Source organism: Anneissia japonica, unplaced genomic scaffold (assembly GCF_011630105.1).
Source record: "Anneissia japonica isolate Jap-2015-1 unplaced genomic scaffold, ASM1163010v1 scaffold199_len4679917_cov187, whole genome shotgun sequence".
NCBI lineage: Eukaryota > Metazoa > Echinodermata > Crinoidea > Comatulida > Comatulidae > Anneissia > Anneissia japonica.
The window spans coordinates 2,440,661-2,459,690 of NW_022686322.1; the positions used below are offsets into that span (position 1 = coordinate 2,440,661).

At 31.3% G+C, this 19,030-nt stretch overlaps 1 protein-coding gene across 4 annotated transcripts; it reads left to right on the forward strand.

Moving 5' to 3' along the window:
• Positions 1-2,050: 2,050 nt before the first annotated feature.
• On the forward strand, positions 2,051-17,051 carry LOC117115707. Of its 4 annotated transcripts, none has more exons than XR_004446601.1 (2): positions 2,051-2,507; positions 14,059-17,051. XR_004446601.1 is itself a non-coding variant. In XM_033259621.1 (2 exons), the coding sequence occupies exons 1-2, from the start codon at positions 2,229-2,231 to the stop codon at positions 4,052-4,054; spliced, it is 309 nt and encodes a 102-aa protein (XP_033115512.1). In that variant the 5' UTR covers positions 2,051-2,228; the 3' UTR covers positions 4,055-4,639. The 4 variants fall into 4 exon arrangements, 3 of the variants coding, with proteins under 3 accessions (XP_033115512.1, XP_033115521.1, XP_033115505.1); XM_033259621.1 differs by lacking the exon at positions 14,059-17,051 and adding an exon at positions 4,025-4,639; XM_033259630.1 differs by lacking the exon at positions 14,059-17,051 and adding an exon at positions 4,022-4,040.
• Positions 17,052-19,030: the final 1,979 nt, after the last annotated feature.

The following is a 19,030-nucleotide window of genomic DNA, read 5'->3' on the forward strand; positions in this document are numbered from 1 at the left end:
GATGGCCGGCACTGTAATATGAAGGGGTATAAGCTGGGAATTATCATATTTATTTAATAATATTAATATCAAGTATACAGAAGAAAATCGTCAGTACACAAAATGAAAAACAGGCCTACTTAAAAAAACAAACATATTACATTTAAGAACAGTATCGACCATCCCTTTTCTTTCCCTTCTCAAACTATTAGTACCGTAGTCACTGTATTTACTGTATTATTATTTATTTATTTCCGTAAAACCTCCTGAGGGCGCGAAGAAAGGCATAAAACTGCGTATCAAACAAGATCAGAAAGCAATACAATTTAAAGAGTGATAAAAAAATACTATCAAAATCGTTAATACATAAAATATATTGAATACTAGGCCTACCATAATAAACGAAAGTTATCTTTTAAATGCAACTTAACAAGTTTATTCATTAATACGAGAACCTATCCTTAAAGAGAGAGAGAGAGAGTAGCACTTAAACACAAGTGAATAAGGACGAGAAGTGGAGTTAATAGGGAAGTTGCGATCTCCCTATTACTGTACTAAAAAAAGCCTATGCGAGATAAAGGTCCAAAAAGCATTTTTATGACCGTTACAAGGAAAGAGTGCTCGGACAATAGGATACCGATTGCGGCCTTCGGGAGCTTATTTCAAACTTATCGCGATTATTATTAAAGAGATTCACTGAAAAGTCATTGACCAATTAAAATATGGGTTAAGATACTTGAGTTCATAAATGAATTTCACCAACCCGTTTTCGCAAAAACCCACACCCGTTGAAATTTCTTTAAACTTTTATGACAATTAGGCATATGCCTACCTTTCACATTTGATGATAGTCTTGGTTAAACACCAAGGTACGTAAGATTATCAATGAAAGAGGAAATAGCATTCAGAGACCAGAAAGGTTCAGAATTTAAATGGCTTTTACCAAAGTTTGAACAAAAAGATTGAGCATAAGCCTATAGGTGTTTATACACTTTACACTGTACCGGTATATCATTTTGCCAGAACAATATAGGCCTATTTACACCAACAATAAAAGACGCATGGTCATTGTGTGCAGGATTTCGCAAAGATTTAGACGAAATTTGCTGTCGACGCCGTTCTTTCGTATCTTAAATTTCACTGATTAAAAAAAACCAAAAAAACAAACAAGCAAATTAGTATTCGATAATGTAATAAATATAGGCCTATATAGAATTCAATATGTTAGGCCTACAATTAAGGCAAATGCCAAGAAAAGTTTGAAAACAAAAGAAAAATTACAGAACAGCAAAATCTTAACAGTGGATGTGGCCTTTTTTATTGCCTGACAAAACTCATAAATGGTACAACAAGTAATATAAATAAGTATATTTTAGGCCTACATAGGTAAAGAAAACAATTAATTACATACCGTAATCAAGTTGATAACCATACGTACTAAAGAAACACTAATGAAGCTATCATTGTATATCATGACCAAATTCTTAAATATAATTCATGTTATACGGCACAAAATCAAGAGATGACATCATTATAAATAAAAGTTGTTTGTATTTTATAATTGATATGAAATAAAATGTTGAATTGATATCATTAATAGGCCTTTTAATAAACGTGCTGTTACTTTTTTAATGTACAGACAGTAAATAATTACCTTAGGCACAACAATATTTGTTCTTTTTCTTGAATTATCTCTGGCGTATAATGACGGTCACCGGTTGAGCTGAGTGTCTGGAACCAAGTGACAATAAAGTTTACCACAACGTGATTAATGTTTTTATATAACATTTTATAAATATACCATTCAGTTGTTAATCTTTTTTTTCTACACTTAAACAAGTTGGCACAAGTAGGAACATGCCTAAAATCCAAAACAATGTGGTTTATTAATTATATACATTTATGCAATAGATATATATATTATAATTTTTCAGGACATATTAAAATATATTCTAAAATATCAATAATACGGATACTTTATGGTAATAATATTGCAGAAAAGTTACTGTTTTGTATCCGTTTTTGCAAACGATGAGGGCGCAGTAAGGTCAATTGTATTCTTCCGCGCGAGACAGGAAGATGAATGTAGATGACTGAATTGAGAACTGTTTTTGTAAAAATGGACACCGATTTATGTAGGATTTTCACTTGTCTTAGTTGATTTATGTCTCTATTGTGGGAACATATACCGAGGATTATACATACTTGATTGTTCTATTGAATATTTGTTGGGTTAAACTGTCAAGAATATGGAGAACGAGACGAAACCTCGTTCGAGGACCCGCCGTCGTCAAAGAGCTCAGGAGATGCGTCAGGCCAAACAGCAAAACCATAATGAAGGTGGAAGCGGGGACGAAGAGGAATCGCCGCCGCAAAGCAGAGAAAGGGAGAGAGGAGCTAGACATCGAAGCCTAAAAAGACACGAAAAGAAGAAGTCCGAGTCCTCTTCGTCCTCATGTAGCTCTGGGGAAGAATTTATAATAGATGGCTTTGCAGTCGCTGCATATACGAGTCTTGATGCTCTAGAGGTAAGGTCGAATTTTATCAAACATACATCATATTCATGTGGATGATAAAAACTTTTTTAACTGACTTTTTTTGCAGCTAATTGTAATGTATGATTCTTGTGGTTGAATACTGATATGTGGGTTGTTTTAAAAATTGTACTACTATTAATATTATTACAGTAGGCCCTAGAGGTCTATACTCACTAGCTAGAAGGTCTAAGTGGGCCTAATAAAATGCATGAAAGCTCTGAGAAACCCTATTGTACAGCAACAATTGTTAAATTTCTTTCTGCTGGTATTGTATTCGTCACCCTATTTTTTGGATTGAACTTCATGTGGCCAAACTATCCTGGTCCCTTTATTTACCCTAAAATAAAATCCAATGCGAACAGCCCTCGTAATGGCTAATGCTTTCCTGTCCAAGCTACGCCGTAAGTCAATCGTTCCAAGGAAGAATAATTTTGGCCTGCCTTTTTTAAGGAGATCAACATTTTTTTTATGAGTGCCACCTCAAAAGTAATTTGGTTCATCTACAGACCTGTCAGGGGTCTCACACTGGCTTGCTTGAGATTTCTTCTGGATTTGCTTAAGATTTCTTCTGGATTTGCTTGAGATTTCTTCTGGATTTGCTTGAGATTGGACCTTTTGAAAACTATGTGCGAGGTCACAAACCTTAAGGAAAATACAGTCAAGCGTTGATATGACATACAGCTTTACAGACAAATACATTGATACAAAGTGCCACTTTGATATCCCATTTAGTTTTCTTCAGTTTCTGCTGAGGTGGCGTCGAACACTGTACTGTAACGATCGCTATCGCCAATAGTCGTGTTTGTACATGTTGTGCTTGTTTGAGAAAATAGAGTAGCACATTTAAAAAATATAATTTGAAGAAATTCTGGAATGCGTGAGAATATATAGGCCTCGCGTGAGGCCGTGAGGTCGAAGTTAAATGTTAGATGTGTGAGACTTGACAGGTCTGCATCTACATTTAAATGTGTGATATGGTCTGGAAGCACTTGATAGGCAATTTACATGTGATGAATTGTAAATGTTAAAACCTACTGTATTTACAGTACTGGTATATTTAATTTCAATTGCAAACAGTGGTACTTTACTATTATTAGCCATTAGTAAAGTTATTTTTTGTCTTGGTCAAAATTCATCCAGTGCGAACATTTCTCCCTGTGTTGTCGACTATAATTGGATGCTGCACTTATTCATATGTTGTCGATAGTATTTGATGCCTTATTAATAATATTCATGCAATAGGACCATATTGAATTCATGATCTGTATATATGTTACTACTGTAGTTAGTCAATCCAAGCAGCTGTTTAAAGTCTCTCAATTACCTACAGTATTTCTTCACGTACAGTACACACAAGCAATTATTTTACATACTGTATTTAGCAAAGCATGTACCAGTTGGTTATATTTGTAAGGGTCGTTTATGTACTGTAGACTTTATTTTCAACGAATGCTAGTAGCCTGTGCATGTGCCTTAGTCCTTGGTTTTCATTCATATTTGTACAGTAGTTCAGCCAGTGCTACTGCAGCAGGTCTTAAGCTGCATTGACACGAAATCTGAATTTTCGGATCGTAAGGCGTACCGACCCAATCAGAAAATCGAATCAGAGTGTAAGAATAGAGGCGCTGACATTTGCAGCGCCATTGGAAATGCGGTCCGAATTTCGGTTCGTATCTGATGTGGATGCAGATTTATGCAGCCACAGTACTTTTTACAATCGATAGAGCCTACTTGACTATACATTCGCTGGGTGGTTAGTGGAAGCGCACTCCAACCCTAATATTAAGATAGTCAATTATAGTGAAGAAATGAAAGACGAACAAAACACTACAGCTACTACTAAAGACAAATGTGGTCTAGAAATGCAGTAAAAATAGCCTACAATATAGTAGTTGCATTGCAAAAATAAGAAGAAAAATAGAAGGGTAGTATTTGGATATGCACACTCTAAATAAATAGTTAAGTTTGAATTAAGAAATTTCACAATGATTTTGAAAAATGTCAAGCAATTATGTTGTTTGGTTTGTAGTTTTGAGTTATCAATCGAGAGAATTGCTTTTCTCCCTGAAAACTTGAACATGTTTGTGATTGATTGAAGCAAAAATCCAAGTAAACTCTCATGTTTAAATTTACTGTCATTTATGTCATATTTTATGCCTTTAAGTGTTTGATAGTAAATATCTCTGAACACTGTTAGCAATCGTAGTAGTGTTTAGTACAGTGAAGTATAATGTCTGGTGAATGGCTAGACAGATGCCACTGATTTTAGGCACAAGCTTTTAAAAAATGATATAAAACAGAGTGTAGTATGGATGATGGCTTATTGCAACTTACTCCATGTTGCCCTGTCAGCTGGAAAACTTGTTTAATATTTTGACAGATTTAAAAAAAAAATGATTATTTTAGCATGTTGCAATAAATAAAAGTCTCATTTTAAAACTATTAGTCCAAATTGCTGTTCTAATAAATTACTGTATAGTACAGTATACTGTGTAGAAAGTACTGTATTTTAAAAGTGTGAAATATTATACAGTACTGTATATTGAATTATTGCAGTTTGCTAGCATCACTTCACACGATCTTGTAACATTCATTGGATATCATTTCTTAAATTTCCTAAACATTACCACCAGTATAAAAACAGATATTTAGAACCCCAGGGGAATATATACACAACCTGATTTTTAAACTTGAGCATTGAGAATTATTTTGTTGCCATAGTTGCTGTTAATGTGGAAACCATTCAAATTCTTTTTCTTCAACATTTATTTAACCATAACATAATCATAAGACATAATATGTTTGAGTGAGAAATATGAAAATTAAAGTCAATCACATTTGTTAAGAACAAAATAATAGATATTAAAATTATGGTTTGGATCAGGTCTACTGTAGCAGCGTCAGCTTGTCTCAACCTGACCCATAAATAATAAAATAATAATAATAAAAATAATAATAATAAGGATAAATTAATCAAATAGATATACAGTACACTATAATACACATTAATAAATCAAGACCTATAAAGCACAAACCATAATTATAAAAGGTTACTGGTCATAATAATTAAAAAGATACATTTTTTTCATACGATTTCTAAAAGTTGGTAAATTATTGCAATTTATTACTGTAGTTGATCATCCAATTCATTCCATAATTTAGGGCCAGTTATAGTAATACAAAGATTTGTTTTAGTTAGTCTAGAAAACGGTACATCAATTTTATGAGGTTTTCTTAAATTATATCTAGGTGAATTAGAGATATTTGGTAATAAATTGGAAATTGATGAAGGTAATTGTCCGTTGACATATTTAAACATGAAAGAGGAAATTTGGATTTTGTGAAGATCATAAATATTAAGAACATTTAATTTCTTAAATAAAGGTTCGGACAGAGAATCAAGGGGGGATAAGGATATAATACGAATAATACGTTTCTGTAACTTAAGTAATTTGTCAAGATTGGTTGGATAATCGGCTGCCCAGACAATATTGCAATACTGTGTAAATAAGGGAGTACAAGTGAGTTATATAGTTTAATAAGATACGTTGCGGGAAAAAATATTTGAGTTTATTAATAACACCTATCGATTTAGAAATTTTATTTGCAATATATTTATGATGACTAGTCCATAAGAAGTTTTCATGAACTAAGACACCTAGAAAAAACGTATCATATTTCCTTTCAATAGTAATATCATTGAGATAAATATTACGATTATCTTTATCTAGCTTAATCTTTTTTGACGGCTGTGAAATAAAACATAATTTGTTTTTCTAGTATTTACAAGAAGCTTATTAGCAGTAAACCAATTGCTAATCATGGGTAACTCATCAAATTCCATAAACCTATTAAGAATGGAATATTTTTTTTAAATGGGATTTCTTGAGATTGGTGTCATTAATCAATTGGTAATTGACATTGGATTTTTTTATGATGCATTATAAATAATGTACTGTATTTGAATTATTACTGATCAATATTCTTTCCTTCCATTGTTAGTGTATTCTTAATATATGTTTTCATCTTAGACTTTATTAATTTTGATGTTAAGTTGGGTTTTCTTTAAGTTAAGTTAAAATGCATCATGATAAATTAATTATTCCATACTGTACAATGACCTTTATACCTAAAATTGATAATTCTAAGCAAAGAATTTGTGCATAAAATACATCTTTAAAATTTAGGTTTATAGTTTAAATCTAACTTTTCTTTATTCCTCAAGTGCATCATGTTCTGTAATCAACCTTTATGTTAATTTACAATTTACAAAGAATGTACTGGAGTCTTTAAATTTGTTAGTAGTATATCATCCTCATTTATTACACCAATTAACTAATAAAGAATCAACTAATTATTTGACAACACTATTCTGTTTTGGTAAAGGTATGAGATCGTTTCCTGTTTGTTATGGCATTATACTCAGAAGTAGTGTATTGTTTTTCTCTTTGTGTATTTTTCACATACTGTTGTGTATTATTACTTCAATCATGAAAATCAGATCCTAAAGTAGTTGATTCAGTTTTAAAATATCTCTACACTTATCAGAAAAAAAGGGGATTCTGGACATTATTATCATTGCCAATACGACAGAATCTTTAGTTTATCTGGAAGGCGGCAGTGTACCAGAAGAAGAGATTACCCCATGAATCAAGCAGTAAAATTATGTGTAGAAGAGATTACCTTACCCATGATTCAAGCAGTAAAATTGTGTGATGTCTCCATGGTCAATTTGCTTATCTCAACCACTTGAAAACATTCATACCAATTTCATATCTCCCTTGTGTCGTCAAACTTGACTCATATACACATTTTATTGTTCCTGGATGTACATCCGAACACAAGCACTTATCATGGCTACACTAAGAAATTGCTTGTTTCAATACTGATCCATAGGCCCTATAAAAGTTATTATTAGTTCCCTATCTAGGCTGGAAAAGTGATGAGGGAGGGAGGCTTTTTTTTTTCTTCTTTTGGGAAACCAATTGTCACCCTTGGGTTGTTTGCTGGTGCACTGATATTCAAAGTAAAACATGATTGAGATAATACAAACAATATCTATCTACTATTTTTAAAAGATGATAAAAATAATTTTTAAAAAAAATTGTTCAAAAATATATATTTTTTCTCAGTACCTAGAAGACATGCGCGTGAGGGTGATAAACTAATAATTTCTTTTATTGGGCCTTATCCTAGAATTTTTAGAGATATTCTTTAAAGTATAAATTAATGATCTTCTGATTATTATTCTGTACAGTCAATGAATAAATTAGGTTAGCATATGGTATAGTTTATGTGAACTCTTTCATTTTATTTTGGAAAAGAAAAGATGGCAAAACTTACAGCAGTACAATTGATAACCAGATCTAAATAACTCAAAAAGACGGTTTATTTTCAGTGGGGTCCAATATGAATGACAATTATTATTAATTATAGTATGCATGTGCACAAGTATTTTTAACTGAACTGATTGTTCTACCAAATTGTATTGCAACTATGAGGTATGTTTATACTGTCTACATTAGTCCATTGCCCTAACAAGTGATCCTGATAAATTTTTATTTTGGTGTGTCATAGGTTTTCTATGAGGCTTAGTGGTACTGTAAAATACCAAACATTATCATGTGTTTACATACCAGCACACCAATGTGTGTCCTCTTGTGTTTACCAATAACTATACAATATAACAGTACAAAGTAAGCCCTAAATGTCCTTGTGTGTTTACCAGTGTGTGCCTTATTGTACTGTGTTGTGTATACAAATTGTGTACCATAGTCTACAGTATTACTATTTATCATGTGTTTATCAACTACTAGTATATAAATCCCAATTGTAGGCCTATTAGTATTCAGTGTTACTTTTGAACACTATGTAATTTGATTGTTTATCAACGAATGGTACTTAAATCCCAATTACAGGTCTACATCCAATGTCACTTTTGAACACACTTTTTGGTTATTTATTGTGTTGTTTACTTACTGTTTTGTTACAATACCTGTAATAAAATTTGCTCAAAAATAAGTACTGTCTAAAACAACTGTATAATAGTTGTCTTAGACTTAAGTAATTCAATTATTTCAACACATTAATACCATTACATAGAAATTGTGATTGAATAAGTATTATGTTAAAAAAAGAAATTGTATCTGCTTTGGAATTCAGCAAATTTTATAGGTGGTTGGAGTTGAATACAAGTATCAACAGTAGAAAAGATAGTTCAAATGTTTATTTGTATTTTGATGGTCTACTGCTTCCTCATATTGTCCATACACTGTGGGCTTTGTTGCATTTTGATCTGATTGCTCTTTAGTAATACCCTATAGTAAGTGAAGGACGCAGATTTCTATCCCGGCAAGGTTGATGTTCAGTCCTTGTTTTGTATTCATTTCTACTAAAAGCATATTAAATTGAATGATATATTGATTAATTAACTGATGCATACATCAATTAAAACACCATTGTATTGTACAGTAAATGTCAAAAGTATGCAAATATAATTGTTAGTTACATTAAAAACATAAGTTTATTATTTTAAAAAATAATGTTTTATAAAAAAATATTAAGTCTTAAGATTCATTTGAAACTAATGTTAGAATGTTTGATACAGGAGCATACACTATATGAGTAAAATTATGACTTAAAGTTTATAGTGCTTGCCTTTAAATTCCAAACATTTAGGTTCAATTCTGTAAAAAATGCTAATATTTTAATCAAGTCTCTACAGTACACAATAATTTTACTCCATTCGTAAAGCCTCATAAAGAGACTTGGCTAGAGCATGGAGGGTCCAATTCAACACAGTATTGTATTGCAGCAATTCGATCTAGTTTCCTATTTAGAGGTGCTTTAGTTCCCTGAACATTGAGATCATAGGCAATCATGTACATTGCACTACCATCATGAATCTCTAGGGAAGTGTTCCAGTGGCGCTACATAAATCTCTTCACAGACTAATCCACTTTCCTGCCACAACCCATTCATACAAAGAAGTGTGTAATTCGGTCTTCTAGATGATTCATCTTTATTAATTATATTGTTTAAAATACAGTACAAAATATTAATGATGAAGTTCCCAACTCGGACCAATTAAATTTATTGAACCTGTGGAAGCAGTTGGCAAAAGGTTGTGGTTCGGACTCTGGCTGGAGGTGGGGAGGTTAGACACCTTCATTTGTACAAGTTGCTTGTGTCCTTAGACAAGGTACTTTATCTACAGTATGTTTGTCTCTTTCCACCCAGGAGTACAAGTGGGTACCTGGTAGGATCTACATACTGTAATACCATGCGCTGATTCTAGCGGCTTATGGGAGCTGAGAATGTGTTCCGTAGGTGTTTAAAGTGCATACGGTAGATGCAGTTTATTGCAATTAATTATTATTATTATACTATGATTGTGGTACAATATTTCATAATTTTTTATGGCAGAATAACTATATTATTGATCTTACAGTATAGTACAGTACATTGATGAATTAATAGATGACAAAAGGTCATTGAAAATAATCAGGGATTAGATACTGTAACACTGAACAGATATAGGTAATCAGTAATACTGTAATTTGTTGCAAAAAAAATGTATACAGTAGTTTAACATGTAAAACAGTAATCACCAGCTAATGATACTGAACATACTGTAAGTACAAGGAAACAATTGTACTATATACTTAGGGGGCTATAATAGTATCCAGCTCATCTTAATGGTACATTTGAAACATAATGTTACTGAATGTATATAGCAGTTAGACTAGAATTACATGCTACAGAATTTTAATAAGTTTTTTATAGCTTACCTACTTTTTTCTGTATAGGATAGAGAACATTTATCACCGCAATTAACAAGTATCTAGTGTATATGATACATTCAATTATACACTAATCCAAATGCAGTAACAAAATTATTCATCTTTTGCTCATAAAGTTAATTATAGTTGTTAGTTAAATTCCTCTTCCGTAGTTTAAAATTGCTCTATCTTATTTTGAACATTGCTTTGATGATATACTTTAGCCTATGTATAGTAGTTTATTATTTAAGCCTATTTCCTTAGAAGTGTACGGTACAGTACAGTAAGATACAACAGTGATACTGTTATAATGCTACCTGTGTGTCTATTGAATTTTGCATCCACAGAGAGATACACCTGTGTGAATAATTTACTATCTGTAGACATGTATTATACATGTATACTGTTACTACAAGTCACCTACACTTTTTGAAAGAATTTCTGAATGTACTGTACTCTCTATGTTGACCTATAAACTTTAAAAAAATAAATTTTTAAAATTAATTAAAGGATATGTTCAGACACAACATGTTTTTCGCTAGGATAATGTTAATCGAGTGGTGTGAACTTGTGCGTGGCGTAGCGAACGCCAGTATTAATCCACCAACAGACCCCAGATTTAAGTGTACACCACTGAGTTATCACAGTCATGCATCAACGATTTTGAACTCACAAAACAGGAAATAAAATGCACGATTATGAATACAAATATTTTGCGCAGATACTTATTCTAGCGTTGGTTAATCACGCAGTCTGGACATCACACTAGTTACGTCACGGATTAACATATGCCCGACGTTAGATACGCCTTGTGTACAGTATTTATCAGGTCTGAACGTAGCCTGAACAAGATAATGGTACTATTACAGGTAGCTTTCAAATTTAATATTTAAAATTAGAATAAGAAAATATTTTTATTACCAAGTCAATTAACAGAGCTCTATGTAGTTTTATTTTTGATTTAGAATATTCTTTAATTTGGAATTCTTTGATTTAAGTTGAACATTTTATTTTGCTTTATTGTTTTAAAATGGCACCACACATCTTTGGTTGCAATTAATTACTGGTGAGATAAATTTGATATTTTATTTGATACAGTTTCTTTATCTGATAAAATTATTTTTTCGCACTGTAATTTCCCTGCAAGTGCAGTACAGCTACCCATTACAATTATTGTGTTGTAACATTTACATATGTAAAGCCTAGTAATAATGTTTATGTGCAAACTAAATAAGTACAGCTGCACTTACTGTAGCCACTTAAACTATTTTTTTTAGAAGCTTTAATGTCAAGCTTTTTCAAGAGAGGTGATTACTTAAGAACTTGCGTTTTTTACAGATTATTGGAATGCCAAAATAGTATCATGATACTTGTTGCAATGATATTATTATACATTTAGAAATTGACTGTTTCTTCTGAGTAAATGAAGCATAAATTCATTGTGGGTATAAATATAATTAAGTACCACATTGTTTATTCAAAATGTAATTAGATCTTTACAGTAATAAGTGCCACATCGTTTGCTGTAGCAAAACAAAACAAGTTTGGTGAGGTGCTTTTCGAGAGCTGTGATCATTCGATCTTTTATGACATTCAGTGATCTGAAGTGCTATGTGCATTGACGAAATGTTAATATTAACAACTCTTTGTAAAACAAGATGAATGTTTATTAAGGTTCTGTTGTTATGAATTGAAGCCTCTTTGCATGACTATCCTTTCCAGCTGCTTTTTTGACATTGATATTGTAATTGATTTATTTTTCTTGTAATCGTATCAGTTACAAAGACCATGTCATTGTGCATTGCTATCTGTCATAAAGAATGTGGTGTTTATGTAGAAGGTTAAAAGAAAAAGGAATAAAAATTTCATCATGTTGTAGGCATCCTACTGTATATTGTTTGACTCATCCTGTCACTCTGAATAACATAACCTGGGTAATCTCACATAATTTTTTCTTCCATTGTAAAATAGTAATTTTGTACATTTTGAATAGTTTTTGATAAGGCCCAATAAAAAAATTATTAGTTTATCACCCTTGCGTGCATGCCTTCTATGGTACTGGAAAAAAAAAAAAATTTTAATTCATTTAAAAAAAAAATTTTACTTATTTATTTTTTTCATTTATTTTATCAACTAGTTAGTAAATCATGTTTTACTTTGAATATCAATGCACCAGCAAACAACCCAAGGGTAATATTTGGCTTTAGCAAAATTAAAAAAAAAAAAAACAAACTTCCCTCCCTCATCACTTTTCCTGCCCAGATAGGGTGATAAACTAATAATATTTTTTATAGGGCCTAAAATGTAGTTCTAGTAATTTTCCTGTTGGAAATTAAAGTACATATCTCCAAAATCTACTTGTTATTTATTTATTTAAATATGTTTTTATTTATACTGTACAATCAAATTAAATCTTAATAGGAAAGTGGGAAAAACAGAAATGCAGTTCTCAGGGGTTGTCCATTGATCACCACTTTGTCGCATTCCATTTTATAGAACATATTACAGTATTGATTATTCGAATGAATTACAGAACTTATGACCTTTATACCTCATAAAATTCTTTAATTACAATCAAAGTTTGAAAATAAAATCACTTGTTATTATTATTCATTATCAATATCATCACCAACATCAAGTTTATCATTATGATCATTAAATACATTTATTTTTGTTGTCCTCACCACCATCATTATCATTATGATCATCATCCAAGGTTGTAGCTGTAGACAGAAAAAACTGAGGGTGGGCGATAGGTTTAGACCGGGCGGCAAACTTCAAGGCTAGGTGGCCCCGCCCACCATACATCAACTGCATGCAGTACCTGATCATGAGTTTCTTTTTATATCTTGTTACTGTTTTAATCATTTTAAAATTAAGTTAGAGCTAAATACCTTTAGTTGTTTTAGTCCAGATGTATTGTAATCTATTTAAAATGTCTCCACATTATAGTACATTACCATCATTAGCAATTAGTATCATCATCGTTTGTAACCATTGGCACTAGCAAAATGTTGGCATCCGTCTTATTACCAGCATCATTACCATGCCTTCATTTGCACAATGACTTCAGCATGTAGATATTCACTAGCATTCATTCTTTTCATTGAATAACATTAAATCTATTGTAGTATTCATTTCAATTCTATATCTGTTGCCATACTCCCTATCATCATTCCTCATTGTAAAATTGGCTCATCAGACGAAATTATTTATCAATTAGTATGCTATGATGAGTGAACTTTTTTATATGTAAATTGAAGACAAACATCACTTCACAGCCCAACACATTCTATTGACACACAAGCTTTCGACCACACAGTGGTCTTCATCAGGTGAATGTACAAATAGGATAAAAATATGTCATACAGTATGAATAATAAGGGGTAGCCCATGTGCTAGTAAAATTTGTTAGTCTGTAAAGTGCTGTTTGTTTTCAATTTACTGTTTATTAATATAGACCAAACATGGCTACCGTTTTTTACAAATTTTATTTGTGTATTGATTGAAACTGTTGATCCAGCAAAGCTAAGCTGTTTTTAGTGACACTTGATGCACTTTCGATACAAAGTATAAACTACCTCAAAGAATGCATTTCTATCTACATGTAAATTGCAATAATATTCATAAGTACTACATTGTAGGTAGAATACCATTTACTCGTTTGTTAATACTAAAAAAAAGTGTCAAACAGTCTCTCTACAATGTTCAATATGGCAGCATCACCATCTTTAATTTGTTTTTAAAATTCTTTCCCACAGACCATCGATAAATCAGCCTAGGATCGAGAAGCCAGCACATAGTTGATCCCTAGCCTGCAATGAAAACTAATTGAAGTTCAGTGAACTTTCAATGTAGTTTAGGCTAGGAATATTTGTTTATGTTACTAACGCTGGTTGTAAACGGAAAATTTATTCACATCAAAGAGGCAGCTGTTGACAATAATTACTCATAGAAGAATGTTTAAATAAAACAAAAAACAAAATTGACAATCTATCACCTTCTCATTGGATACATTTTATTTAACATGATAGATTTACATTCAATATGGCATTCTCAGTCTGTGTAAAAATGTAGTTTCCTTTCTATGATCAGTATTAAATATTTATTGTCCCTGTTGGAATTCGAACCAATACCCTAGTTTGTAATGGAAGGATTATTCATGATTTCATTATTTATAATAAGGAGTTTGACGTTTATTTCTTGCAGTTATACATAATATAAATATTCACTTGTTTTATTTTGACACAGTATAGGTAGGATTTATTTCATGGTTTATTTTTGTTGATACAATGCATTTTAATACATTTTTATCTATACTTTTATGTTGCTGCAAAATATCTCTCAAAATTTATATTTATTTAAGATAGTTATTGATCATTAACAGTTTACCCTACATACTGTACATGACTTGGTTGACATCAAATTATACTTTAATTAATTTATTAGGCCTATATACTGTACATCCTATGAATCCATGAAATATACAGAGTACTGAAATCTACAAAAATGTTTTTATCCTCTTTTTTACATATGATACAAAATCAATAATTTTGTCAGACGTATAGGTGTAGTACAGATACATAATTTAAGGTTTCTTCTGAGTTTGAACAAGTATCAAACTAAATTCAAGGCGGTGATTTAAAGAAAACAACAGGCTACAACTAGTGTAATTCATTTTATGGCAATTCACAATTGTTTACACCATCAACCAAAAGAAATTACTAGTTGATTGCTACTTTCAAATAACCAGCAGCTCCTGCAGCTACCCTAGAGAATATTACAATGTCACAAACACCAGTTGTAGAAAGAAAGGTGCTTGAAACTGAACCCCAAATTAAATTGCACAATTGAGTGGATTTCTGACTTCTAGCTCTCTAGCCTGATCAGCCCCTGAGGATTGTTTAAGCCTAGCCACAGCTATGTGCTAACAAAAAGGTGAGTAAAGAAAGCCATGTAGCGGAAATGTTACTCACGGGACATCAGCTTGCGAGATGCTCCCAAGCAAACAGTTTCTCTTCGGTAATCAAATTAGATTGACATAGTCTGAGCTTCAAAATAATGATATGAAGGTCTCTATTAATACCTAGTTTTCTACATTTTTTGAATTGTAAATGATTATCTTTGTATGCATGATTGTGTAGACTAGATAGGCCCTTTTTAAAAAAGTTTCATTATAAGGTTTAAGGAATGGAGATGTTTTTAGTTGTGCGAAAAAAATCATAGTACTTCATAATATTTGAACCCAGAAACTTGGGATTGAAAGGATGGCATCTTTACAGCTTTATTGATATTCAGTGTTGCTGTTTTTATTATTAGGTTGAATAATGCACTATAAAGCTGAATATACATTACCTGTACCGTAGAGGTCTAGTGCAGTACTGTACTACCTGCAATGATGTGATTTTATTCAGACTTTTAGTATAGTATGTCAAATTTAGCCATGTAGTAATGTTTTTACATCCAAATAAAATGAAAGGAAATCAAATGAATAAGAAAAGATAATGTGACTTAAATAGGTACTAAATTATGATGTTGAATAGGATGTGAGGCTCAGTTAAGGTACTGTGAGATTGTGTATGGATACTGACATAGTTTTACAAACCCAATTAACGTTTGAATATGAATGCATTTGTATAATCTATATCTTTTAGTCTCTAATGCTAATAAAATTGCCAAGGAAATATTTCTTTTTAGTTTTTCTTAGCATGGAGTAAAAATGTTTGTTCTTTAGTGGTAAATGCTCAGCAGTGTGTTATGTGTGAGAAATTGCTGAACAGTTTTAAAAACTGTCCATGCATTATCTGTACACATGCACAGTTGACTTTCTGTCTGTAAATTTCTACTGTCTGTAAATTTCTACTCACTGACAAATTATGTTTCATGTTTATGTGCGATGATTTAATTCAAAGTGTAGGTTGCGGTAATACAATGAAAATTGGAGAAAAATCTGTAAAATGCAGTTCAAATAAATGTTAATTCGGATAATCAACTATATAGTAAGGCTACAATTACAGTATGTTTGATGTTTTGGCCTACAGGTAGTCTCTACTACTGTGCCAAGGCATGACAGTACCTGTAGGATGATTAAGGTATTTTACGATCAATTCTGTTTACCAGTGTTTTTCTAGTTCTACTGCATAAGGCCTGGCAGTATTGTCGGCAAACCATTGATGTTTGCAAGCCTAGCATAGGTAGTCTACGTCCAAATGTATAGGAATTTGACTCGACCCCGATTTTATGTAAATGCCTTTAAGCCAATATATCAATGTAATTGAGGATTTCTTCTTCAATGTAGAGCTGAATAAAGCAATAAAGGGCTGATTAAGGTAATATGAGGCTAAATAAAGGTATTGCGTGGCTGAATTAGGTTGTAAAAGAAATATAAAATAAAATATTATATTATGAACTAAAATTACAACTGTTAAGACAAATGTTAACCAGTTTTTTTTATCAGCACTAATTATTATAATGTGTTAATTAACAAGGTACTCTAATGATCAAATGACCAGATGAAAGAACTCCACTCCCTTAAAGCCTTATATTATATCCATAATGAGACTATCTATGTAGAGAATCTTGTGTGTTTGTCTTGTAAAGGAATTGCCACTTTAAAAAAATTGCTTAGGCAAATCCTTCACTATTGTGCCTAAAGTTGAATAGATAAATAGATGAAAGTTTAAAAATAATACTTCTTAAGGCCAAGTAAAAATATAAAGTAGTTTCTTGCACTAATATTTTGAAAAAAAAAAAACGAAAATGAGGGCACTTTTTTATTTTTTAACTCCAATATGGCAAATACAGAAAATAAATAGTAAAAAAGCACTAGACATGATTTCCACTATATGTATCCCCAACTAGGAACGATCGAGAGAGGAATTTTACTGATGTGAGTTAGCCAGATTTTTTTACATTTTGTAAAAAAAAAAAGAAGAAAAATGGTGAGGCTGAGAAAATTGATGCGTGAGGGGACGAGAAACCAGTAATTTTTTTATATTTGGCCTCAAATAAAAGTGTTTAATATTAATAACTACTATTTAAAAAAATGAAAAGCTTGTGCATTGGATGTCAAAATTGTCGTAAAAAATATCTAAAGTATTCAAGATCATGTCACTGGATATAAAAATAAAGAAAAAGAAATCTAATGGAAAATATAGAATACCAGATCATTCCTCTTCAGAAATATGAGACAATTTTGCAGTGAATATTCAAAGTACTTTGAGTATGTGTTTTTTATGTCAACATTGTCTAAACAAGAGACTGTTTCCTCTTCGTTTGATTTCTCATCAGGTATTGATTATGTGGATGAGCCATTCACTACTGCATACTCTGACCTAGTTGTTCATGTATACAGTACTGTAGTAGCATACAGTCTTCTCCATGTCATTTGCAACTTCATATTAAAGATTATTTCCAAGTGGCTTTAGCGCAAACCTCTAAAATTGTGTCTACAGTAAAATGCTTTTGTAACAAGTCTGATATTTTTTTTTATGTACAATATTTTGTTTTTATAAAGAAGTATTAATTAAAATCTACAGTATGTTGAATATTAAATTAATTAGTATTTATTGTTCGTGTTTTATTTTGCAAATACTACATTCATGTATATTTTGATAACATTTTAAAAATAAAATTTTGAATTTCTATTTATCCAGTATCTCCTAAATTTTATATTACATACAGTACTGTATTGGTAGAAAAAGCTCAACATTATATTCATTTGCATTTGCATCTTTGAAAGATAAATATTTGTTCAAAACTGGTAAGTTTTAAATTCTCTGTAAACCAGCTATTTTTGTAGACAATTATACTGGTAAAAGCATCTATTTATAAATGCTGCAAAAGCCTATTATTAATAATTTTGGTTACTCAATAAACAAGGCATGAAGTGTAGCTAAATGCATGTTGTCACTTTGGAATGTTTTTGTAAGCTACAGTAGCTATTAAAACAAACAAAAGCTATGTTTATTTTTTTTAAGTCAGTGTGTGTTATTTGCAATTATACATAGGCCCACTGTACCTAAATTCTTCTCTCAGGTGTTTGTGAAAAATATGTATTGTACAAACACATTTGGTTTGAAACATTATACAATGTAAATCTGGTTTGAAAGAAAAAAGATACTATGTTATATTTAGGCTTTACATTCCTTTCCACTTGTTCTTTGTTTTCTATTAATAGTTTTTGTTTGTATTGCTTGTAAAAATAACTTCAAAACCACCTTTGTGACTATGGTCATGTCCCGGTTCTATAACTATTTTTTTAGTAGAATTTAAAATTCTTGCTTTAACAAACAAATTAAGGTTTTTGTCTTCTATGCCATTTTCCATAACTATCATCAATATACAGTATAATAGAATTTAAATATACGTTAATTATTTGAGAACATTATTGCCGAGGCCTCCTTGTGATCACAATATTAGGCCAAGTAACAAAAAATACTTGTTTCTCGTCGGGGGTTTTTAAAAAAGTTGGTGAGGGAGGCACTTGTTATTTGTTATTTTTGTACGCGTGTCAAAAAATACTTAAATACGTGTCCTGTCTTGATAGTAGTGCATGCAGTCACACACATAAAGAGTCGTACAGTAAAGCATCCAGAGGACATGACAACAAATATAAAAACACAAGGTACAGTATGAAATTAATTAATTTTTTTTATTGAAAAAAAAATCAATAAAAAAAAAATCAAAAATACCCTATATATTGTATAGTAACTGTTAATCTGATTTGCTTGT

Bases quoted from the DNA above. Each gene is read 5' to 3' on its own strand.
- LOC117115707 (XM_033259614.1), top strand. From the start codon at position 2,229: ATGGAGAACGAGACGAAACCTCGTTCGAGGACCCGCCGTCGTCAAAGA. The intron at 2,508-3,022 runs GTAAGGTCGAAT...GTTCATCTACAG, and splicing joins CGAGTCTTGATGCTCTAGAG to ACCTGTCAGGGGTCTCACAC.